This window comes from Ammodytes marinus (assembly GCF_949987685.1).
Source record: "Ammodytes marinus genome assembly, chromosome: 9".
Lineage (NCBI taxonomy): Eukaryota > Metazoa > Chordata > Actinopteri > Uranoscopiformes > Ammodytidae > Ammodytes > Ammodytes marinus.
The window spans coordinates 8,243,093-8,268,427 of record NC_137213.1 but is presented as its reverse complement, the minus strand read 5'-3'; the positions used below and the strand labels follow the sequence as shown (position 1 = coordinate 8,268,427).

Sequence of the window (25,335 nt, the reverse complement as noted above, 5' to 3'; positions counted from 1 at the left end):
GCTGTCATCTATCTGCACAGCTCAAAAAATGTTGTTGCCTGGAGCCTTTTAAGCATTTACTGTAATGTTACAGAAGAGTGGCTGTGGTCATGACAGCGTGAGCATCTGAACAAGCAAAATCACATTTGAAGACCAAGCATGTTGTGACTCACATTGTTGTGACATAGGGGAGAACGGAGTAATTTGAGACACTTTTTACATTGACTCCCCTCTAAGCTAGCTAAAATGATTTATCACTCAAATTTACACATTTCCCATTAATGCAGGATGTTTCCTCAAAAAGGGCATTAGCAGAATTTATTCATGACAATTAGCAAAATGTATTCATGACAAAGGGCAGTGAAAATATGATTGTTTCAAAAAAAGTTGTCTTGTGCCAGAGAAATCAAGGGGGTAAACTGATCCACTTACTTTTTTCCACTCTGAAACTACCATAACAACACATTTTGTAACAGTTAGAATCCTGACAGCTAGCTTGAAAACCAAATATTCCAAAACTAATGTCGGACGAGTAACAGAATCATGGGGTTTTGTCAATTAAGAAAAATATTTTCTAAACACTTGAAAGTAACTCTGATCAAATACAACATATAATTCATATTCAATAATTAACATTCCAAATGAGAGAAAGAACCAGTTAGATTAAAACACAGTCTGGGGTCAGAACACAGGACCCTTAGAGCCAGCTAGTGTCTGGGGGTCAGAGCAAAGAACAATCAGAACCAGTTAGAACAGCCTGGGACTCAGAACACAGGACTAGACCCTGCTGTCATTTTCCATCTTTTCAGTCTTTGATTAATATTGTTCTGCATTTGTTTTATTGGGATCATTCATTGAATAAAGACATATTACTTAGAGTCTATTGGTGTTAAAGGTCACTCTCCTCTCCCCCACATACATACGTGCCAAACCATACCCTTGCTGACACCCATTCAACCATCAACCCCCACCTCCAGCCCACATTGTCTTTTGTCTTATTCAAACTAGTCTTCTTGCTACCTCAAATATAATGGATTCATTAAAAGAGGGCACAGACACTGTCTCACTTTACCCCACAGCATTTGTCTCACTTTACCCCACTGCCACAATTTGAGAAAAAACTACCTCTCTCAGCAAATCAGGCTAATCTTATATCATCACATGGTTTCATATGTTGGTAGTTCATCAACATGTATGATAGAAGTTTTTCTACCTGAATCAATTTGCTTTGGCACAACAATCGATTAAGTTGACAGCAAGAAAATTTACTTTTACATGCAAAAAATAATTTGAGAAATGAGAGGGGCTTGAAAACGTATCTCACATGACCAAAAATGTGTTCCATTGCCTAGATACAGGGGGTGTCTCACATTACCCGATGGCTCACATTTCCCCGTTCTCCCCAATGTGCTTTTCTTGTTTTGAGGTGCAGGTTTTGGGCAAAGTGTCTAATGAACCAAACCTGGGGACTTATGTAACTGTTTTTTGGGAACATAATTGTACACTCACTCTCCTAAAATATGCGGTAACACTTTACATTAAGGTTACATTAATTTACTGTTAGTTCATGCTTAGTTAATGCTTAATAAGCATTAATTAAGCATTAACTAACCGTTAATAACAGCTTAGTTAAAGATGAATAAGCATTAACTAAGCATTGGCTAACCGTTATGCTTAGTTTTATGCTTAACAAAGCGTTTACTAACCGTGAATAGCCTTTACTAAGCATGAACTGTCAACAGTTAATGAATGTACCTTTATTGTAAAGTGTTACCAATTACGCAGCCCAATTACAACACTGTTGTTAACTTTGATTAGATTTAATTATGACCTTTTAGATTTAACTGTTTGGTCTGGATGTGATTTGATAACAAGAGAACCTGGCACATTACACTACTAGTGTGTCATAGAGATATGTGTGAGTGACAGTTGTGTATGTGTGTGCACTTCCATTACTGAGTCAGTCTGTGTGTGAGGGTGGGATGATTAAGTGATGGTGTAGTAGGGGGTAGAATGGGGGGAGGAGCTGGAGCGATACGCCAGCGGTGCACAGGTTTCCTCCCCCAGTGCTTCTGAAAGACTGCGGGCAGGAGAGCTCGCAGCTGACGCACGGCCGGCCGCGACAACAGGAAGTAGAGGGGCGGGTTCCAGCACGGGGCCAGGCACACCAACAAAATGGCCGCCAGGGACGCCACCTCCCACAGCAAGGAAACCCTGTTGGTCTCCGTCTCCTCGCTCGGCAAATATGACGGAGACGGAGTTGAAGACGACGGCTCTTTTGGCCCCGCCAATCTGCTGACGGGAGACGCCTCGGAGCTAACGTAAGGGGACATGACGTTGACAAACTCCAGCGCGTAATAGGGCAGCCAGCTGAGCGCGAACACCAGCGTGGAGGAGATGAGCAGGGCCGTGGCTTTCCTGTTGCGCCTGTCTGCGGCCGGCAGCAGCGTGCCCCTGCAGCCGTGGAGGTGGGAGACGATGAGGCCGCAGTTGACAGCGATGCAGAGCAGAGGGGCCACGTAGTACACCAGCAGAGCAGGCACCAGGAAGAACAGCCACTCCTCTCGGCCCACCGCCCACGTGCAGCCCCCGTCGAAGCTGATGTACGTGACCTTGGGCAACGCCATGGTTACCGAGACCAGCCAAATGCCTACCACAGTGCATAACCTGTGGAGGAGAGCAAGACGGATGGGTTTATTTGTTGTGCGCAGGAAGAGGGGGGAGGGATCAGGGGTCATGTCCGTGCTGGTAAAAATAGGTGAGTTATATACTAGGGTCCAAGGGAAGGATGCATGGTGACAGTTTGGCTTTAATGGGATCAGCCAACAAGTCTAATGTTGACCTGGGCAATGTTCACGAGCTGTGACTGTGAATGATGCTGATGAGAGCCGGGAGACTGAACAAAGACAGAAGAGTTGTGGGCAGTAAAATCAAAACAATAAGTTTAAAGTTGCTAATAAGCTCTGTGGACTGCAGAGTGGGCTCCCTTTGGCTTCATCCCTCTGAGCAACCCCATAGTTACCATAGGGCAACTCCATTACTTGTTCACAACAAAGTATCTTTAAAGGTCTTTGAGAGTACTATGCTATACGTGTTGTACGAAGCATTTTGTGGGTGAAAAATTAACTTATAAATCTGCTCAAATGACTAACCCGGCTTATACGTATTACTCAAAGGGCCATTTCTGAATCTCCGCTTTTCAGCCTCTGTTTGAAAAGCTAAATTTTAGAGCCTATCTCTTTAAGGCCCAAGCCCTTCCAAAAAGCCCAGTCTGCTCTGATTGGCCATGAATCTAACTGGCGGTTTGGACCCAGATTAATGTTAAAAAAACCATGACAAGGTGCAAATTTGCAGGATAGCTAACCGATTAATATACTCACACTTGTCTTAGGCTAGGAGGCGCTCTCCTCGGCGGCGCGACAATACGATATCTCAGGATTGACAATGCTGCCAAACTGAAGATCTCCACTCCCACTGCCACTGAAGTCATGAACCCCAGAAGGACACAGGTCATGCCGCCCAGCTCCCAGTCCTGGAAGCTAGCGCCGAGGAGGACACAGGGCAGGGTGAGCAGGGCAGCCAGGTCTGCTAGGCTCAGGTTGAGAAGGAGCACAGAGCTGGGTTTAGTGCGACTGCGGGGGTTCTTCACTAGCACCAGCCACAGCAGCAGGTGACCTCCAACCCCCACCACCAGAGAGAGCAGGCTCACCAGGGGCAGCACGGCAGTGAAAGCAATGGTGGTGTTGGTGGAGACCACGTTGAAGAGGAGGTTGACTATGGCAGGCATGGTGAATGGACAGAGGGAATGATGTCACTGGGAAGATGGATAGATTGAGAGATGGAGGAAAGTTGAAATGGGCGGGGGAAAGAAAGAAAAGATAATGCATAAAACAAGATAAATACAATTAAAGCAATTCTATGTATGAATGAATTAATATGATTTCCATGTCTGGTAGTGTACTGTATATGACCCATCCCACATGGAATTATACAGACACATTACCTAACGACAAGACAAGTCTGCTGCCGGTGTGTCATCTCATCCTCATCCAATAACACAACACATCAACAACAACCAAAAATACATCTGAACAGAGACATCTTCTAAGCAAAAAACAGAGACCATCCAACAATAATGATGCAGGATATATTCCACAGTAGAAAGTAGAACAGATACACGAACACACAAACAAACACAGCCCCCTAAATATAAGACACAATAAAATAATGAGACGTAAACAAATAAACCCTAGAGTCTGAGGATTTTATCACTCATGTGTTAATTGCCCCCCCCCCCCCTTCTGTGCAGGCTTCTGAGACATATTCAGAAAAGTCAAAAACAGTATAAAAAATTCATTCTATTAAAGCTCCATTCTCAATCCCTATCAAAGTAAAAATCAGAAGATACACTTTGTGAAACAATATTTGTTGTAAATCATGACAATATAGAATACAATTCTTCATCCGATTTCATCTCCCACCACATTTACAGTAGTTAACAGTCTTTGTTATTTGGTCAACCACACTTTTATATCTTCCCATTTCAATGTGTAGTGGTAATGTACCACATCTTAAAGCTCCCATATTATACACTTTTCGGTACTATTATACACCATATTATATGGTCTTAGTGGTCCCTAATACGTTTTTCTTTAATTGTTTGCTGAAAAAAACTTTCAGATAATTTATTGTACTATGCTGATGTTCAGCTAATCTCACAATGGCCTATTTTTTTAAAAAGAGCTGCAGCTCCCCTCGTAAATATACAATCTTTGAGCTCCCCCCGCCCCCTGTCCGGAAGCGAAGCCAGATACGCCTCGCCCTCTGTCTGTCGGGGCCGTGGACCAATAAGAAATAGGGGTGTGGGCTGCACAGTGGAAGCTTCTGGCTTTCCAGTTTGTGAGGTCAGAAACGAGGAGAATTCTGACTGGAGTATATTGGGGGGGAGGGGTGGGGGTTTCAGAAAGAGGGAGAGTGAGAAAAGGAGAGATTGTTATTTTTTTTAATATTTTGGCAGTCTCTAGGCACACCGTGGACCCATGGATATGTTAGAACACATTTAAAAAGTGCATTTAGCATAATATGTGACCTTTAACATATTTTTCGCACTTATTCTCTTTCTTAAATAAGCAATATGTTCCCAGTCACTGGCAGATGTCTTCTGCCCACTGTTGTCTGCATGTAGCCAGGTTTTTTAACTCTGCATCTACACTTTTTTTTGTATCCTTATGTTGAGTTCTCCATTCTACTAGTAAATCAATTATTTCAGATGCCCATCACCACCAACAGACGAGTCCCCCAAAAAGATTGCATTAGTCACTGTATTGATTGGAAAACCTAGAAGCATGTTCCATAGGCTCACCACACTGGCCTTTCTATCTTATTTCACAGGAGTTTCACCCAATATCTCCATTAGCTGCCAAAACGGGCTCATAAAGACCACAACAAAATCAAGTTGCCTGATTGTGAATCTGTCATTTTTCTGAAATATGTAATAATGTAAAATGTGATTGTATTGTGGATGAAGAGGGAAAAAGGCCAGATACAGAAAATGAATGTGCTGAAGGTTAAATATAGGGGTTGAGAGGGGTGATAGAATGCAAGAAAGATTGGGAGACAATTTGAAATGAAATGAGACAGGAGCCGCGGAGAGAGTAAATGGAGAATAAAAGGGTATCTGGTGGTGGAGAGGTGAGGGGAATTATCCACAACTGTGACAAAATCAGGAATGTGAAGGAGACATGCAGACATAGTGATTATAGATTTTTGAAAACCTATCTTTAATCATCAGCCACCTCCGAATGTTTTATTCATGTCGATACTAGTTGGCGCTCCCTGGGTTTTTCAAATCACCTGCAATTGGGATCTCACCATGCACTTCCTGTGTGTGTGTGTGTGTGTGTGTGTGTGTGTGTGTGTGTGTGTGTGTGTGTGTGTGTGTGTGTGTGTGTGTGTGTGTGTGTGTGTGTGTGTGTGTGTGTGTGTGTGAAGAAAAAAAGGAGCTTGATGCTTCCCCGGGGGATAAACAGCGCATAATGTACACTACTTTATGCAGAGGGAAAAAAAAGAAAATATGCAGCCTGTAGTTGAAGAGCAGGCAGCAAGTAGACAAGCCAATTGTTTGCTGTCAAAGATAATATACGATTTGGCAACTTATGCGCCGACATCTGGCAACGTTTTCTAAATGATTGATCAAACTTTCATGTGTGAGAATAATGTCCAATATTCTCACTATTTGAGTGAAGACATTAGCTAGATAACAGTATAGCTGAAAGCAACCGTAAATCATTAAAATAATAGTTTCACAATGGAAAATACACTCAATTCTCGTTCTCTCCAAGTGTGAAATGAGGTAATTGATTTGTCCATCATCAGGCAGATGGAGTTAGCTTAGCTTAGCACAGAGACAAGCAGCAACACTATGGCTCGCCTTAGGTCACACCTGTCTCTGTTTAACTTCTATAATTATCTTAGGAAGAGATCAAACGTTGAGTATTGTGATTCTTAAATGCAAGAGTACAATATTTCCCTCTTAAAATGCAGGGGAGTATTGAATTATGAAGTAGCATAATGGGCTATGAAATACACTCAGGTTAATACCACTACTTTAACCCTATGATGTGAAATTATCAATGTCATCAGAAAATGCCGGGGGGTGATGGTGGGATGCATCATTTCTCCCACTTTTTTTTTCAAAACCTGATCAACTGTCTCACTGATACTGTGTGTGAGGGACAGATGGACAGATCAACTGAACAAACGCTAGTTCATTCCTTCATCCATCTGTCCCTTTTGGCATTATCTCACGTTAAGCTTAACATCACTGTCCAAATTTCATCTTCTAATGGTTGGTTTACACGCAATGCTCAAAAGTCAGCGAGGCAGCTTAGTTAGTGTTTTTAGAGTAGTCGCTAACTGTCCATGTTAAAAGTGTTGTTATCTTTTGTGCTGTGAGTGCGCTGGAAGAAAATCCTGTCTTAATACACAGTTTAGGCTCTGTAAACTGGTATGTAAACAAAGGACACGCCAACAAAGGAACTTGCCCGTTTACAAAGCCTATGTTGTGTATTAACACTTGATTATTTTTTACTATGCGTACAGGTAGGGTATCGTGAGGAGATATTCACTGATTTTGACAAAAAGTTATTTTTGACAACAAGCATTCTCCAGAATCACTGACTCCACCTTTAAATGCAGGCCGTGCATGAAAGTGATAGGGGCGGAAATATTTAATTTGAGCGGACATAACAAATTAGCAGCCTGCTTCTAGCCATACTAAATTTTACTTCACACATTATAATAGCACAGGAGCTGACAACACAGCTTAAGCATGGTAGTATATTTCCCTTGTCACTTAATGGTTTTATGAGTAGGCCCACAGCAACAAATGAACTTGGACAAAAGAGCAGAAGTATAGCAGAAAGGGCTGAAAGGGAAAGACGTAACATGACAGATGGGTGGAGACAGGCGAGTGCAGATACACATGAAGCGAGCTCAACACAAGGCTATACTAATGGTTTGATTTTAGACTCAATGACCTCCAACTGAACTGAACTACTTACAGTCCCCTCCATAAGTATCGGAACAGTGAGGCCAATTCCTTTATTTTTGCTTTAGACTGTAAACATTTGGGTTTGACACCAAAATATGAATATGAGACAATAGATCAACATTTAAGCTTTCATTTCCAGGTATTCACATCTGGATCTGATACACAACTGAGAAGATATCATTATTTCTAAAGGAACACCACATTTTTAGGTGAGCAAAAATATTGGAACAGATAGACTTAAAATAAATTAAAGTGAATAAAACTTAATATTTTGTTGCAAAGCCTTCGCTTGCAACAACTGCATCAAGCCTGTGACCCATTGACATCACAAAACTTTTGAATCCTCCTTTTTGATGCTTTTCAAGGCTTTCACCGCAGCCTCATTCAGTTGCCTCAAGCACACACACACACACACACACACACACACACACACACACACACACACACACACACACACACACACACACTGATTTCATCATAGCAGAGTCACGCAACAAAGTCAAACCTTCAGTGGGATCAAGCAGAAGCCAATTGTTTTGTGCGGCAGCTCTCCGACCCAGGTGTGCACTGGATGAAGAGCATGAAAGCAGAATGCAGAGGAGTGAAGTGCGTGCGGAGCCCCAGCGAGAGACAGAGAGGTTAAATGTATGCGCCTCACTTACTGCGAAAGAGGGACCTGCACAGGGGAATAGCCCTCCGCTAGCCATCAGCTGATATGAGGGGAAAGAGAGGACACACACCTGAGGTCCCATCCCCTCTCCTCCTCTGCCTCTGCCCTTTAGACGAACACATGCACAATGACACACACACACACACACACACACACACACACGCACACAACATGAAAGAGAGGGAGACTGCCCACCCACAAAAGTGTCAGGATAACAAGCCCAGGTGCCAACCCAGTGAGCCACTGACTACATCAACAAAGCAATGACCAAATCTGAAATCATCCAGTGGACAGTTACCGCTTTATCAAAAGTTGACTTACTTCAATACTTTGTGTACTTTTGGCATGGTTTGGGCTTGGTGCCTTAGTTCTAGCTGAGGGATATCTTTAGGTTACAGTGTAAAGTTATATTGAAGACAATGATGTGCTTCCAACTTTAGGTTAACAGATTTGTGGGATTCCCTTTTTTTGTTCCAACATGACAGAGAAAAAGAGACTGAAAGATCCATTAAGGCATGGTTTTCAGGGTTCCTATTTTAGAAGGTAACATTTACCATGTCATCTACTTAGTTTAATAGGCTGATCATGCCAGTATTTGCCATTAGCGCAAAACTCTCCAAGTACAGCTGCCTGAGGCTGATAGGCATGTCATGGGTTTCCAGTTATTTGCTGTTAAAACAAAGTATTGACAAGACAAATTGTCTAATGGCAGTTGAGATATATCAGCCTCGACCAAAGTGGTGAGCTGACCAAACTGAGAAGGTGGACTTTGCCATGCCGCTGGCGTAGCTATAAATCATAAGATGTTTTTTTTTGTGGATGACCACACACTTTTGGCCATGTAGTCTACCTTCAGCATACAACTTCAGCGGCTTGGTCACCTCAGTCAGCCTCTGTCCCTCACACACACACACACACACACACACACACACACACACACACACACACACACACACACACACACACACACACACACACACACACACACACACACACACACACACACACACACACACACACACACACACACACACACACACACACACACACACACACACACACACCTAAACAGAAGAGCACACATACACATCAAAAAACCCACGCAAGCACATCTAGACATGCACACACTGCTTTAATCTCCCCTTATTGCCGGCAGTAGTTATTATGGCACTTGCTTTCTCTCAGGGAAAACAAACAGGTATATAGGAGATGGGTAGAGGGAGATAGAAATAGAAATAGAAAGAGAGAGAAAGAGAGGGCTAGGCAGAGACTCGGAAGGAAGGAGGATGAATGCCTGCTTCTTCAACCGCTGCCTTGCGTGGAAACTGGAAAGTGTCAAGCACGCCTCCTCAGATCGTAAAAGACGGCTGCGGCACTCCACAGAAGCCTTTCATAAAGCGGAGAGGGAGAACAGAGGGGCAGCTGCGTTGGCGGGAGACGTCGTGCAGGGTTCAGGATGGAGCCAGAGGAATCCTGGTGTGTGGCTCTCGGTTTGCGTCATGTTCACTCTTTTTAATTGAGGGAATAAAAGGTGTTACAGGCCCGGGCTGCGGCAGGAAGATGGAAGCAGTAAAGTTTATGGCTGTACCGTTTCACTTGAAGCTCCGGTAGTCGCCCTCCTGAGAGCGCGGTTGGGGTTCAAACCTCACTGTGTTGTGGCTTTTTGTTTATGCAGTTTCATGCTCTTTACTTATGTGTTCGGTGGTGGAGGGAGAATTCAGATTCAGTACTAAAAGGCCTATCCCACTGAAAAAGAACTCCACTACAGTTAGTTGTACAAGGAATTACGTCTCATACATTACTATTGACATTAGGTTTACTCAAGCATTGTGTAAAAGTGTTATCTGTCGGATAGACATCAATAGGTTTAAATGGGAAGCTACCAAACTGAGCTTTTAACGGTTACAAATGGTGTCCCACAAGGTTCAACCTTGGGCCCAGTTCTGTTCACAATTTATATCAATAACATTGTTTCATCACTACAAAACTGTCACGCCCCTCTGTACACCGACCACACAGTACTCTATTGTATTTCTGACTATGCACCAAGCTATACAGAACCTACAGCAACCTACAGTGGAATGCAATGCTTTAAAGAAGGTAAAGCTCCTATGAAGCTACAATATGGTACAAGGTCGCTGTGACCTCATAGTATGTAAGGTTAGATTGACCTTTGACCTCCAAAATTAAATCAGTTCACCCTCGAGTGTAAGTTTGTGGATATCTGACCAACAACATCCCTCAACGCATTCTTAAAATATTGTCCTCAAACGATTTGAGGTCACAGTGACTGTGGCCTTTGACCTCCAAAATGTAATCACTTCATACTTGACTCAGAGTGGACATCTGTGCAAAGTTTGAAGAAATTCCCTCAAGCTATTATTGAGATATTTCTCTCACAAGAATGGCCTCGACGGACGGACGTACAACAATCCAAAAACACAATGCCTCAAGCCTTCGACTGCCAGCGTGGAGGCATGATGAAATTCAAATCGCTTAATGTTGAGTTGCCTCATGTGTTTTTACCTAATTACAATCAGGAAGCCCATCAGTTGGTCTGCACTGCACATGTTCACAGTCAAAATCAAGTCAGTGGAGTGGTGTCCAATTTTGTCACGTGTAAAGTCATCAAGTACAGTACATGACTTGAGTCCATACTTCTTAATTGATAGATGAACTGAATAATTGTATTAACATAATTCCTTATAAACACTTCTCCACTAAAGCTTAAAGGCCTACTTCACCGGTTGGAATATGAAGGTGTATTGAACTCGGATATCCTATGAAGTATACAATGTATAAATGTACATTTCTCTTTCTGTGATGTCACAGAAAGAGAAATGTAGGGTTAGATAGTGAAACCATAAAACACTCTTTCTGCCTTTTCTCAGGCTAGGATGATCCGATTTCATTTTTTTTTGCACATTTATACTTCATAGGATCTCCGAGTTCAATACACCTTCATATTCCAACTGGTGAAGTAGGCCTTTAACAAACATTGCAATCTTGAGTCTTGCCCACTATTTTCCTAGTTTGTCATCCAGCTGCAGACCGTGTTGTTTGACTGCAAGCTCTGTTTTTCACAGCTGCTACAAGAAAGCAAAGCTTCCCAAGCGCAATAAAGAAAAACAGTATGATTCAGATGTGCTGTTTACACCTAAATTATTTAGTTCTACATGATGTGTTGCTGCTCACAAATGTACCACTGGCTCCAATTTGATTTTTTTCACAATTTGACACAAGTAAGCAAATGCAGTGCAAGTTCAATCCGTATAGGTTTGACAGATGGAGTTAAATAAACACTGGTTGTTATGTATTCAGGTAAAGGAGGTCATAGGTGTTTTGAAGGAGATATAACGCAAAGTGTGATGTGTTTGTTGTTGTGTTGTATTCTTGTCGGGGCTCCCGAGATTTCAGATTTATTCATGGGCCAGGCTCTGTAACCTGGTGTTGTGCTGCTCAGCTGGTGCACGGGGGCCTCGCTGGCTCATAAAACTAAACTCATTACAAGGAATATATCCAATGTTGACACTGCCGAGTCAAGTGGCTCAATGCTGACCCATCTGTTAGCTGAACCCCCCCACACACACACACACCATGAATACCACATACATAGATGAATGGGGGAGCTTAGAAACCTGTAGGTAACCGAGTGCACACTACCTCACACCATCTGATGCAAGATGAACGATATGGACCGGCGTTGGATAAAAATGTTAAAGTGCATGTTGTTTTGTCAGTGAAACATTGCTGGATTTTATGCACGAGTGGAGCATGGCTGTGCAGGTTGACATATAGTGCAATGAAATATTCAGCTGAGCATATGGTGTGTGTGTGTGTGTGTTGGGGGGGGGGGGGGGGTGTGCTTCTCCGATGACCCAGTGAATGTGAATGTAACACCCCCTTTGCCCTGCCTGTGATCCATCCGGGCCTGCAGTGTGGAGGGAGATCAGGTGACTCAATGAAAGCCTCATTTTCACAAGACAAAATATGCTAATCATTGCGTGAAGAAACTGACCCACCGACCCAGCCTCAGCTCACCTTTGCACCTGAGGTATACGTGCACGACAGAGGGAGCAAGCTACACAGTGAGGAGCCCACAGTACGAGCCCCTAATCTAATGTTTGCATGCCAGACAGTAGGAGCAACTACCAGGGGCATGTTTATACTGTCAATTAAATGGTATATTTCACTCATTAGCAAGCCTCCTCCAGACGTTCCAATGATCTAAAACAGTAACTACATCACATCAACAGCTGTATCTTCATGCATATTCTGCCTTCATTAACAGCAGCGGTGACAGTGTGACAGTTGACTGCTGCTAGGATCATACGTTATTATGGTAATGTTGACAGAGCATCCGGATTGGCAGAGACATGTCAGTGGAAGATAAAGCTGGTGGTTTCCAGGGCCGAGGTGGGTTTAGTCTCTGCTGCCATCTGCTGCTCAGAAAGAGATACACACCGTCAAAGGATGGATCTGGATCATCACATCACATAACAAATAACAGTGAGAATTCTCATTGAATATCTCCTCATGATCTATCGCTACCCGTCAGTACTGTGTGTGCGCTGAACATATAATCTGTTGTTAATACACAGCCTAAGTTCTTTAAGCGGACATGTAAACAAAGGGTATGTTTACAAAGTGGGGCCCACCCATTTAACCCGAGATTTGTTTTTCAGCGTACAGGTAGAGGATTGTAAGGAGATTCCGATATTTAACAAAAAGTGATTTTCAGAATTGTTGACTCCACCTTTACAGGAATAGTTTTATATTTTCATAAATGCATTCTACTCTTAGCCTGGGCCTAACAGACCATCTTACTTCATTTCATTTGTACAGAAGGTCTGGAATCGCTCAATTGACAAACCTTAACTCACTTGAAGGCGGTTAGTCTGTTGAAGTTTAAAACTATTGGATCTGCCCAGTGCCACTCTGGATCTGCCAACCAATCGCATAACATTTGGTTGTGACGTACGTATGTCATTCACCGGCTTCTGAGCCACTCCTGATGTTCGCTGATTGCAGAAAACCCAATAATACACCGCACACCCTGACTGACTACTGAAGGGAAATGAAAATTGAGCGGAAGTAGGTAGGCTGGCGGTGCCAGGCTATTCTACTCTCAGATCATCACATTTAAATCCAGAAAAAGAAATGATTCCGATAACCCAATTCCTTGTGTAAAGACAGTTTTATTCGTTCTGATTCATAGAAGCATTTTTAGAAAATATACTCATTTTCAGGCCTGCAAAATCAAATTAAAACTAAGTGAGCCATTGACTGACTTAAATACTCTTGGAGAGATGGGGGAGTGCTAAGTGCATGATAACATGTCTCAATCATCAACATCAGCATACACCAAGAAGAGCATACATACATACAAACAAACAAACAGTTATCAAATGGTAGCTTATCACAAATAAAAACATGATTGTTAAGTGGTAGAGTACCATAATGGTTAGTGCAGTTTTATATTCATTATTATTTACATCTCCATTTGAATAAATACAGTACAAATTCACTTTTAGTAGTCACAGATTGTCAGTAAAAGACAGGGAAGGGATGATGAGACAGAGAAAGCATTTTCAATACTAAATGATTTTTCACACAAATGCATGAAACAACAGTTGGTGGTGAGCACACTGGAGAGACGTAGAACTACTGTGTGTGTGCCTGGGTGACTTTATGGACTGCAGGTCTAAGCTTTCCTAATGCCTGAGAAAGAAAAAAAAAACCATAGCAAGTGCAACCAGTTAAAAACAGAAAGCATACAGTACAGTACATGCACTTTTAGCAACAAATGTTCACAGGGTAAAAAGGAAAAAATAAACAAAGCCGGTGTTGGATCTGAAGTCCGTCCCCACAGTTTTAAAAGCTCGTCTCTCTCCAGTCCTCCGTGTTCAAACTCCTTCTGACCCACCGGCAACGTCATAGTGCGTCTCTGTTTCCATGCTGGGGACTTTCATAACCTGTAGAAGCAAATGTATATATATTGCTTTATTGAAGAAACTCAAGGTCAATTGAAGTGACATACAACACACAAACAAGATAAAATAGGCAGTTATACCAGTGAGTCCACATAGGTGATTGGTATCTGAGACAGAGATTTAAATACACTGTAAATGCATGACTTTAAAGCTGCACTAATCAAATATTTCTTTATATTTGACAGAGTTTTTAGTGTTTTTTTTTCAGCTTATTGTTTTGGTTTCCCCATCCACAAAACAACTGCGGCAATAAAATGTTTTAGCAAGCATGCATTACATGCACAACACCAAACAGATGGACATAGCAACTAACTGGAGAGCATTTAGTTACTACAGAGCCAGATATTGACCACAGCAGTTTGTGTAGGAGAGCAAAACAAAGCTAAAAAAAGGAGAATGAATGTTTAGATTTACATTCATCAGTTGAAAACAAACCTGATTCCAAACCTGATAAAGGTGTTAACAGGCAGGTGCTTGCTAACAAAGTCAACATATCAACTTTAAAAGGTTGACAGTTGCACTAATCGATATTACCAATTAATAAAATGATTATGTGTAACATGAAAGTGGTAGCACATAATGCCAATACCACATAGAATCACAGCAAAACAATGTAGTGGCCCCTCACCTCTGCACAACCTACAGTCTATTTTGGATAATTGTTTTTTACATTTCTAGCACGCAACCCAGCAACCTTCTTTCCCACCGTAGCAGAAATGTGTTTTCGAAATAAAAATAAATCAATAAACTACTTGTACCCCTCCTGGTCAGTACTATAAAGCAGAAGCACAAGGTTAGCATCTAGCTAGTAAGCAGGGTGGAGCATTTCCCTTTTAAATGCTAAGAAGGAGCACGGCAATTGGGATTTGTTTTCTTCAGGAGACAGGAAAAAGCAACTCAAAATAAATGCTAATGTTGCTCTGGGTCTGCTGACTTGTAAACAGCGGTCCATTTGCCGTACCAGTTTTATAAGGTGACCACACTGTAAATCAGAAGTGATATTTTCAGAGATCATTCTGCTGCCCACAAGTGGCCACACAAATAATCAAGTGAAGCAGCTGTAAATGTGCCAAATTTGGGATTAGGGGCAAACTGATTTGCTCCAAACAGAGTTAATCCCTCCAGCACAGTCCTTACACTTTCAATGTGCCCATTGCCTCTGCGTGATGCTTTACCCTAACTAAGGTTTCAGCAGACGGGACACACGGACCACTTAGTAGTCCCATGTTTCCATAAAACTGTCTTTTATGCCATCATTTGCGACATGCGGACCCTTTCATCAGACTGCTTGGAGGTTAACCGAGTGGTCCGCAGCAGCTTTCTGATACACTCTTCTTCTTTTACAGAGGTAATTGGCCGTGAATTTGCCATGTCATTAGCGGCCCTCCTTCCATTCCAGTGCCTCAAGGTTTTTTTTTTCATCTTCAATGCCAAAAGGCTCAGTGTAGAAAATGGGATGATGAAAATAAACTAAACATGGCTGCCAATTACCTCAATAATTAGACCTGCTAGTATATGAAAAAAGGAATCAGCTCCAATTACAGCAGGGATAATAAAGGGTAATTTTCTTTTTTTTCATATAAAGGTCTTGCCTAATAGCACGCTTATGCAGGCAGCATCAGATGTGGCTGCCAGCTACAGTGAGACGTTTCTGGGAATGAGCCAAATTATGTCCTGAAATTATTTTTGGGATATTTTTGGTCTCTTCGGTCAGCCACAAATACCCAAACAAGCATGCATTCAATATGTAAGGTATGACTCCATCCATATGCAAGTGCTATGTAAATGTCTACACAGAGGTGTGTTTGCTAAAGTTGAGTTAAAAAATTAAGCTATACACACTTATGCACAATTTTTTGTAAAATATTGGATATATCAAATATCGCATGGATTGCAATCAAGCGTGCCTAATCTCAAGGGTGCACACTCCATGGTTGCCATACCACACATATTTGCTGAAAGCGAAACAGATACATACACCTGGTCCCAGCAGGGCAGTCCACAGATCTGTTTCTGTACTGGGGGAAACAGGGCTTTTTCACAGGGATTCTGCGATCTGAAGACCTCTCCAGATCATAGGGGCTGTCCTGCTCCATGCCTGAGGGGAAATGGTATGAGACACACACACAAACACACACATACACAAACACACACAAGCATACACAGTGGGCAGTGGAAACTTAAACGGGGATGGGGAGGTTGGGGTATTTTGAGGACAAAGCAGTACATATCCAGCAAGCTCTATTTTACAGGCTTGGGAGCACATCAAATAAGAGACTCATGCTGCTTTCATTTGATAAAGAAAATGAACAAAAATACAGAAAGACGTGCACTTGACTCATGCTAGACAGCTGTGTGTGTGTAACTGAGCACTGAAGGTGTTTATAATTGTATGCACCACAGCAGGGAAGCTGTCAGACATACTGTACCTATGTCAAGTGAGCTGGACTTCCTGGTGTGATGGGATGCTGCTGGGAATCCATTACGACCTTCTTCCTCATCTGGTGGGTGGAACAATTATAACCATCATCATCATCATTCGCACCATCTTATTCTGTACATATGGCCTTACTGACATCATACGTATACTGTATCAAGCATTAACAGGGACCAAGACTATATAGAAAACGTGGAGATTTTAGTTTAAAATGTTCAATAGAAAATACAAAGAAATACATGAAACTGTCAACCACTCTGTTTATGCAGTGATCTACAACATCACTATTTCCACAATCCTTTACCTTGACTGTCAACGGGTGCTGCGTCTATCCCAGGCTTGGCAGATGCTAGTGGGCTTTCTTTTTCGCTGGTCTCCTCCTCTTCAATGATTGGCTGAGCAAGAGGCATGCTCCGATGCTCATTGGTCCCTCCTTCACCCGGCCTGACGGGCGAGGTTTTGGGAGTGGTCCTGTCCTTCTCCGGAGAGGTCTTGTCGAAACTGGGCTGAGGGAGTAAGACAAGGTTTCAGATTCTACTGCATGAAAGTAACTATAAAAAGTGTTGTTGTGTTTTTACTGTGTGTTTTCCATGCAGTGCTCGTACCTTATTGGGTAGAAGAGGACGCTGTCCCTCTGGACCCCGCGCTCTCTGCTTCTCTTCATGCTTTCTCTCACTCTGGTCTTCTTCCCTTTCAAGCCGCCCTGCCTCTTCTGGAGGGAGACATAAAACACAAGGTTCCATCAAAACTTTGTTTGATGAATAAAAGTGAAAAAAAAAAAAAAACCTTAAGCACGAGTGGCGAACAAGCAGCAAAACAGCCATTTCATGTTCACATTATGTAAATTTGAAGTAAGCCTCTCCAAAACAGGGAGTGAAATCATTGCTAAACGTGTACCGCACACACAAATACAGAGGTATGAAGTAAACAACAAACAATAGAACACCGAAAATTCAGGTCTGCGCCGCCGGTACATTTTCTGCGTTAAGTGATTGCTACAACTTCAAGAGTGACAACAAATGAGATGCAAATAACACCGGCCAGCCGTTTTTATGCATGAGCGTATGCTATTTGTCCCCAGTTAATGGGGGATAGAAATAGCAGCAAAGCTATTATTAATTCCTCTGCCATCCACATACTGCAGCAAGGCTTTCAAACAGAGGATAAACTTGTACTTTTCTCTAACAGTTGTCCCATTTGTATGTCAATCTTTTTGTACATTGATTTTATGACATGACCGCTTCTGGTCAGCTATTGTGCTTATCCTTGTAAGTGCAGTCTGAAGCTACTTTTGAGACAGAGTGTGGCTCATTACCCAAGTCTAGACCTGAAACTAACAATAGCCCTCAACAATGGCTCTGCAGATGGAGCCCTTATCGTTGAGAAGAGCATATGTTTGGGACTAAGCCAATCAAATGTTTGTCCGATCACACTGTATCATCCTTAAACTCAAATTTGAAAGACTTGTCTTGAATGGATGTTCTTTTAATGATGTTGATCTTACTTCTCATTGTCGTTTTAAATGTTTCTTAACTTTTTATTATGGGTCAAAAATCTATTCTTTTCTTACATTTACCCATTTCTTCACACAACATGTAGATCTGTGCATCAATAATACAACATTAGCGCTAGCAATGATCAACTGAGGACACCAGCAACATATCAGGAAAGGTGCCATACGCGTTTAACATCAGCAAATCTGCTTTGAAAAAAAAGTGTCAAATTAAAACAGGGCCAACTTTCACAATATATCTGACTTTGAGGAATGACACAGAGAGCTTTAGAGCACTTTGCTATACTATGTTATGCTTTAACAATACATGCAGCATAACATTATGTTTATCATAATGTTTTAAATTCTAAATATCGTCTGTACAGTTATCTAAATACCTGTAATTCGGAATCCGGAAATGTCGTTACAATCAGATTGTACAATTGCAGCTGAAATTACCTAGAATAACTTAGATTGCATGTTATTTTAGCTGCACCACGGTAAATACAGATATAGAGGTCAAGAGAGACTGGTTTTATACGACATTAACTAATGCAAGACCAAGTAATAATTGTTAATCATTGCATCAGTTTACCAATTTGGATCTCAGGAAAACTTTGGAAATGTAAAATGATACTGCAATGCTGGAACGCAAGAAATGAGTTGTTTCCACCTCTGCTATACATTTGAAATGTGAGTACAGCATTCTGTGTATAAAGATGATCATTCAGTGAGTGGGTCTGGCTGAGACACACTGTAACCCTGCTGTTCAAACTGAAGCAACGTCATCATTAAATACAGCGATACGTTGTTTTAATAAGATATTGTGTATAGGTCAAAGCACTTTGTTGTATTTCATTTCATGCTGTTGTACTTTTTATTTTGTGTGTTCATTTTGAATCTGCTCTGTAAAGCACTTTTTTACTTTAATTTTTTGAAAAGTGCAATACAAATAAAGTGTATTATTTTTTATTATTATTATTATATTCTACAATGTGCTGTCTAAGTTGCAGTACCTAGACTCTCCTGCAGGTGTCTCTGTCTCATGACACTGATACTGGGCTTGGCGGTCTGTGGAGGTGGGTCCGGCCTGGGCCCAAAGGGAGAAACGTTACCCCCGTCCTCCTCCATCTCGGCCCTGGGGTCAGTGAGCGGTACGATCCTCTCCAGTCGACCCGCCTCCATCTGTCTGTCCGTCTGCCTGTTAGACACAACATGGCCGTTGGTGCGTGTGTCTTCGGGGGTGTCGGAGACGGTGGTGGATCTGTCCGTATCGTCCGTGTTCTCTCTGAGGTCACTGCTGCTCCCGTCAGAGTCATCGATCTCTGCCCCGATGCAACTGTACACCATGCTGACCAGGTCTGTGGACTGGACATGGACAACAAAAAATTAAATAAAATGCATCAATATACGAGTTACGCAAATTTCTAATTCTTTATTAGGAGTTATCCCCTTGAGATCAACCCATTTAGTTTTCAAGGGGGTGTTTAACAACATAACAGTACCATGACAACATATTTAGAAACATATTACTTGATGTACAAAAAAAAACAAAAAAAACATGACAACACAAAAGCACACACACACACACACACACACACACACACACACACACACACACACACACACACACACATTCATAATGAGAGTTTAACATTAATCTTGCATTGAATATTAAAAAGGAAGAGATAAATACATGGGAAAATGATAGTATCAATGATAACAGACAGTAAGTTAAGAAATTGACAGTCAAATTATTCAAATCAGATGGAGCTTTGAACATGAATGTTATTTTAGTCAACTTCATATACCTTTCCATGAGATAATACACTGCCTATGCTTCTCTGCTGTTTATGATGTATGGACTCATTTAACCCAATCCCCAGACTCTACTTTGAGAACCAAAGGGATTCAGATCCCCCCAACTGTCTCTGTGAGAGTGTTGGTGTAGTAGTGTGTGTGTGTGTGGGTGTGTGTGTGCGCGCGCGCGTGCGTGCGTGTGTGTGTGTGCGCGTGCCAGTGTGAATGTGGGCAGAGATTTAAAATAGGCCATATAGTCCTCCACAACTCTGACAAGCTACCAAGAGAAGTCCAACACAAATAAAAGGCTGGGGAATAGCAGGTGGTGGGCACAGCATGCAACGATGCATTGTGTCGTGCCGTGTGAAACTATTGGGAGCCGCATGCTCGCAATGTGAATCCCTATTCACCGGGTTAGACTGGAAGCAGACAAAAGGTATGGTATTGAAGTAGCCACACATTTGCATTTACTTTTTGAACAATTTGTTATGCCAGATTAGAGGAATTAGTCCATTGAAAAACAATGCAATGCGTGCCAAATTGTGACTAAACTATTTTCAAGCTAAATACCCTCTTAGCAACCCCCTGTGGAGTTGTTTGCGATTCACTGTCAGTAGCTTCCCACTGTCTTAAAGGTTTTCATTTGGGATTTTGTTGAACAGTGGGTCACAATACAGAGTATGTGACTGTTCCATTAAAAGTGTACCTGTCTTTGTATGTTGCATGAGGGGCTAGCAGCCCTCAGCCCCGGCTCTGGTACACCCTGCGTGGGTCGAGGTGAAAGCGTGGTCCCGTTGGGTCCAGGACCAGCGCTCTCTGGCCTCCTCTCCTCTCTGGGATCCTTAGGGTGCTGAATCATGGAGTAGACGTTCTCTAGGGCGCTGCTGGACCAAAACCAGACAGGAAAACAGTTGACTTACTTGCTTAATTATCAATATATTGTAAATGAACAATCTGTATCTTTAATTTAAGGTGGAGTCAAACGAGTGATTCTAGAGAATGCTTGCTGTCGATATCTTCTCACCATACCTGTTCATACTGTGTATGTGATGAAAAAGAGATCCATTCCTAATACACAGTTTAGGATATGTAAACTGGCATATTGCTAGCTACAGTGGGCCCCTTTGTTTACATACCCTTTGTTTACATGCCAGTTTTAAAGAGCCTAGGCAAATAACACCAGATTTTTTCCCCCAGCACACACACACACACACACACACACACACACACACACACACACACACACACACACACACACACACACACACACACACACACACACACACACACACACACACACACACACACACACACACACACACACACACACACACACACACACACACACACACACACACACACACACACACACACACACACACACACACGTAGCAGATGGGGAGGAGATATTCACAGATTTTTTTTTCAAAAAGTGATGTTGACAACCAGCGTTCTCCAGAATCACTGACCCCACCTTTAAGGAAAACAGATTAATAATTAACAATGTACTTTACAAGTCACCAATTTGAAAATTTTGCAGTTATTGAACACATCTTTGTACCAGATGCTGTTGAATTTCCCACACAGGCTGCACTTAAAATAAAATAAGAAAATAAGAATTTTGTTCTTAATTTGCTTGCCTGGGTAAATAAAGGTTAAATAAAAAAATAAACACACTGTAATGCGGTAGAAAGGACAATGCAGAGTGCAGCAAAGCAAATCCAGCAAATAAACAATGTGTCTGATTGCTTAGCAACAATCTGCAGGTAAAAACACTACACAAGAGACCGTAAACGGTTTTTAAAACCTTTCTATAGCTGGCCTAAAGATGACTCATCTGTTATTTTTTTCTTGTTTTGGGTTAAGTGGCTACTGGCTGCTGTGAAGCTTGGCCTTCGTGTAAGAGTATAATGCCTGAACCGGAGCAAGTTGTTAACCAGCATTTTTTTTTTGTTGCCTCGCCACAATTCCATGAAGTTGAATTGGTAAGGAACCCTTGTCAGGCCAAACATATGCTGTAGCTCTCACTGAGTGCTACATTTTGTCTAACTCGTTTTAATGGTTTAGTTTGCAAAGAGTGCCAACTGAGTGCAGTTCTCTCTCCTGGGCTATTAATCTGTGTAATACATTTTTTCTAAATACATTAACCCAACTTGTACTTTGTATTCTTTGCCATGCTACTTTATAATGTAATACTATGCCATAAATGCAGAGCAAAACAGTCGGAGTAGTGAAACATTTTCTTTCTATACGATATTAATGGATCCATGAAGTGACATTAATGGCCTGCACAGGATTAAATTAACGTCCATTGGGCCAGTGCACTTTAACAGTCCCTCCCCCCCCCCTCCCCTCCCTCCACTCAGGCCCTGTGCCCCCCATGCTTACTCAGACTCCTCTTTAGAGATGGAGGAGTTGCGGCTCTTGCGGAAGCCGGAGAAAATGGACAACACGCTGCGTCTCTTCTTTCTCCTATCCTGGGCCTGATGGAGGGATGACAACTGACTGCAGGAGGAGAGAAAGAGGAGGAGAGATGAGAAGGGGTCATTGGTAAAGATAGTAACAGAGCGGATTGGAGGTTGTGCAATTAAAGGTGGAGTCAGCGATTTTGGAGAATGTTTGTTGACAAAATCTCCTTTTGTCCAAATCAGTGAGTATCTAAACAAAGAGTATGGAAACTAAAGGGGGCCCACCGTCGCTATCGACATGCCCGTTTACAGAGCTTAGGCTGTTTATTAACACTGGATTTTTTTTTCAGCACAAACGCAGTACGGACAGGTAGAGGATCGTGAGGACATATTCACTGATTCAGACAAAAAGTGATTTTGACAACAAGCATTATCCAGAATCACTGACGGCACTCTAACTGCAATTAGCCATAATAGAGGAATACAAATTCTATACAAGTCATCATTGGCTAGCAGATACCAGCGTTAACAGCTGACTATATTATGCTTTACTAATGCTAATGGTCCATTTGACATTATTATACCACATTTTTATTTATTTAATACTGGGCACAGATGGTGGTTTAAAATATATGACGGAAGGCTTTGTTTACGCTGCCTCAATAAATCAGTGTCACGTAGCCATGCACATGTCCAGTGTCAGTGTTGAGAGTGAAATAAAACTGTAATGTTGTGGTCTGAAAATAGACTAAACAATGAGGTAAAAGGCTCAACATGGCTGATAATTATGTTCCATCTGTGGGTTCATCACTCTGAGCAACCTTGTTATAATACGCATGACTACTACTAGCCATGTGATCCATTGTTTATGCAGAAATATTCATTCTAGCTGCTTAAGAGTGACCCAATAAGGAAATCATATTTACTGGAATACTTATTTTATTTGTTTATTGAGCAGGGACAATGCACAGCTCATTAGCAGTACCAGAGTTAGCTATAAACTCATTTTCATCTCTAGTCCCAATCTATTAAAAAAACAGAGCTTTTGGTTAACAGAATTATTTTGATAAAAGCAAATAGATGTTTTTCTACAAATCTTTATTCTTAAAAACAACAAAGTACTACAAGAGCATTGATTGCGTGACCACTGTGCAGTTTCAAAGGAGATTAGTTAGTTAGTAAACGGGATGCATGATTTTGACGGAAGAAAAAGGTGATTTAGTGAAGTTATAACGGCAAATAGAGGAAAACAAATTAGGCTCCTGTTCAGTGCAAATGGAACCTCTCCACTCCACTACGACTGGGCCCAAGTGCTTTGGGAGCATGCTGCTCTTTCATCATTTATACTATTACATGACATGATGAGAGTACAAAAGCATATCGGAGCAGCAGGTTGATGGGTGTTCTTTTTATTGTGTCCAGGGCAGATGTGCCCTGCCTGTGGAGAGTGCACCCCTCCCGCTAAAACAAATTTGATTCACATCTTCATACAAAATCAATTGATGCGTTTACATAAATGGTAAGTATTCAGAGGATCTATATCATTTGCTTCAGCCATGTCTGGATGCAATGTATGAAATGATATTCTTCAATTCAACACTGGGTGATGGAACACAGATTACACTGCCATTTTAAAAATTGTACTGATTGAACTGATACTATTGAATCAGATCACATATACCAAAGGAGAACAAAACGTACACACGATTTTAAATGTATTATCTCGTAATTACGACCTTGTACCTTATGATGATGTGATTATGAACATGAGGAAACATTTTCAAAAATCTTTAAGTGATGACTACAAGAAAACTATCCCATATGGATGATATTAAACCAGTCACCACTAGAGAAGCAATACTGTCATGACTTTACCTTTTTGCTATTATTTCGTTCTTAATGTGAGTCTTTCTCAAATAGACATTATCAGGTTTACACTTGACATGGCAAACTTGTGAGCAAACAGTTACTCACTGACACATCCAGCAGATACTAAACAGCATTTGTGTGAGAGTGTTTGTGGCCACCTGGTGACTGGAAGTCTGATTTTCACGTCCCTTGACCAGTATTATTTTGAATGGTGACTCTGATAATCAAATTCTGTCGTAGTTAAAACACAATTGTCTCTCCATCAAGAGGTCATTACCTTATACTAAGAAGAACTGTCAAATAATTGAGCTAGGTTTTTGTATGCCTGGTTGGAATAGCTCCTTTGAAAGTGCAAAGAGTAAAATAGCAGATTTCATTGAGCCATTGGAGAACAGTCCCCTTCATGTGCATGCTGTCACTCTTGTATGTGTGTGTTGGTGCACTGTAGTAATGACATATCCACTGCATTATTTAACAGTAACACAAAAGTAAAAGTGATTCTTGGAACTACCTGTCGGGTAGAACTCTCTTGGTGTAGAAATCAGGCAATCCATCCTCCATGATATTGACTCCTCCATTCTCTGAGCCATGCTTCACACACACACACACACACACACACACACACACACACACACACACACACACACACACACACACACACACACACACACACACACACACACACACACACACACACACACACACACACACACACACACACACAGAGAGATATAATAACAGGATAACAATGTTCAATTCAGCATGTCGAACCAAAAGCTGAAAGGCTGACAAAAGGTATTATAATTTGAAATGGCTGGCTGGCGAATCCAAATCCACTGCCAACAGAATACTGTTTGTTAAACAACTCTTCACAATGCTGCACTAACTGAGTTCATACCAATTTAGAAAAAAAAAGCCTCTGCAAAGTCTGAAAACAAACCAAGCGCTAAGTGAGAGGCTGCCCCGAGCCCCCTGGGAGATGGCTGCGCATGATTAACATTAGAGTCACAGAGACACATGCGACTGCCTCCTGCTTTAAAAAGGGAACTTATTTTTGGGAAGTGGTGCAGGCATGGCAAACGAGATGAAAAGGAAAAGTTGAAACAAAGCAGACACAATTTAAAAACTAAAAATA

At 41.7% G+C, this 25,335-nt stretch overlaps 2 protein-coding genes across 2 annotated transcripts in view; both read right to left on the bottom strand.

Annotated features, from left to right (window-relative positions):
- Nucleotides 1–1,931: 1,931 nt before the first annotated feature.
- Nucleotides 1,932–3,766, bottom strand: LOC307255326 (somatostatin receptor type 5; the record flags this gene model as incomplete). Its single annotated transcript, XM_080034005.1, has 2 exons — nt 1,932–2,646; nt 3,360–3,766. 2 exons carry the CDS (start codon nt 3,764–3,766, stop codon nt 1,932–1,934), a joined length of 1,122 nt encoding a protein of 373 aa, XP_079890131.1.
- A 9,751-nt stretch (nt 3,767–13,517) lies between these two features.
- The window catches only part of carmil3 (capping protein regulator and myosin 1 linker 3), a gene marked incomplete at its 5' end in the record, with an annotated part of 90,830 nt that continues 79,012 nt past the window's right edge, over nt 13,518–25,335 (bottom strand). Inside the window, 9 exon segments of the mRNA XM_080034004.1 lie at nt 13,518–14,176; nt 16,173–16,292; nt 16,624–16,695; nt 16,936–17,137; nt 17,237–17,343; nt 19,140–19,491; nt 20,630–20,807; nt 22,312–22,428; nt 24,712–24,791. Of these exon segments, the coding sequence (XP_079890130.1) occupies nt 14,136–14,176; nt 16,173–16,292; nt 16,624–16,695; nt 16,936–17,137; nt 17,237–17,343; nt 19,140–19,491; nt 20,630–20,807; nt 22,312–22,428; nt 24,712–24,791 (1,269 nt within the window). The 3' untranslated portion in view covers nt 13,518–14,135.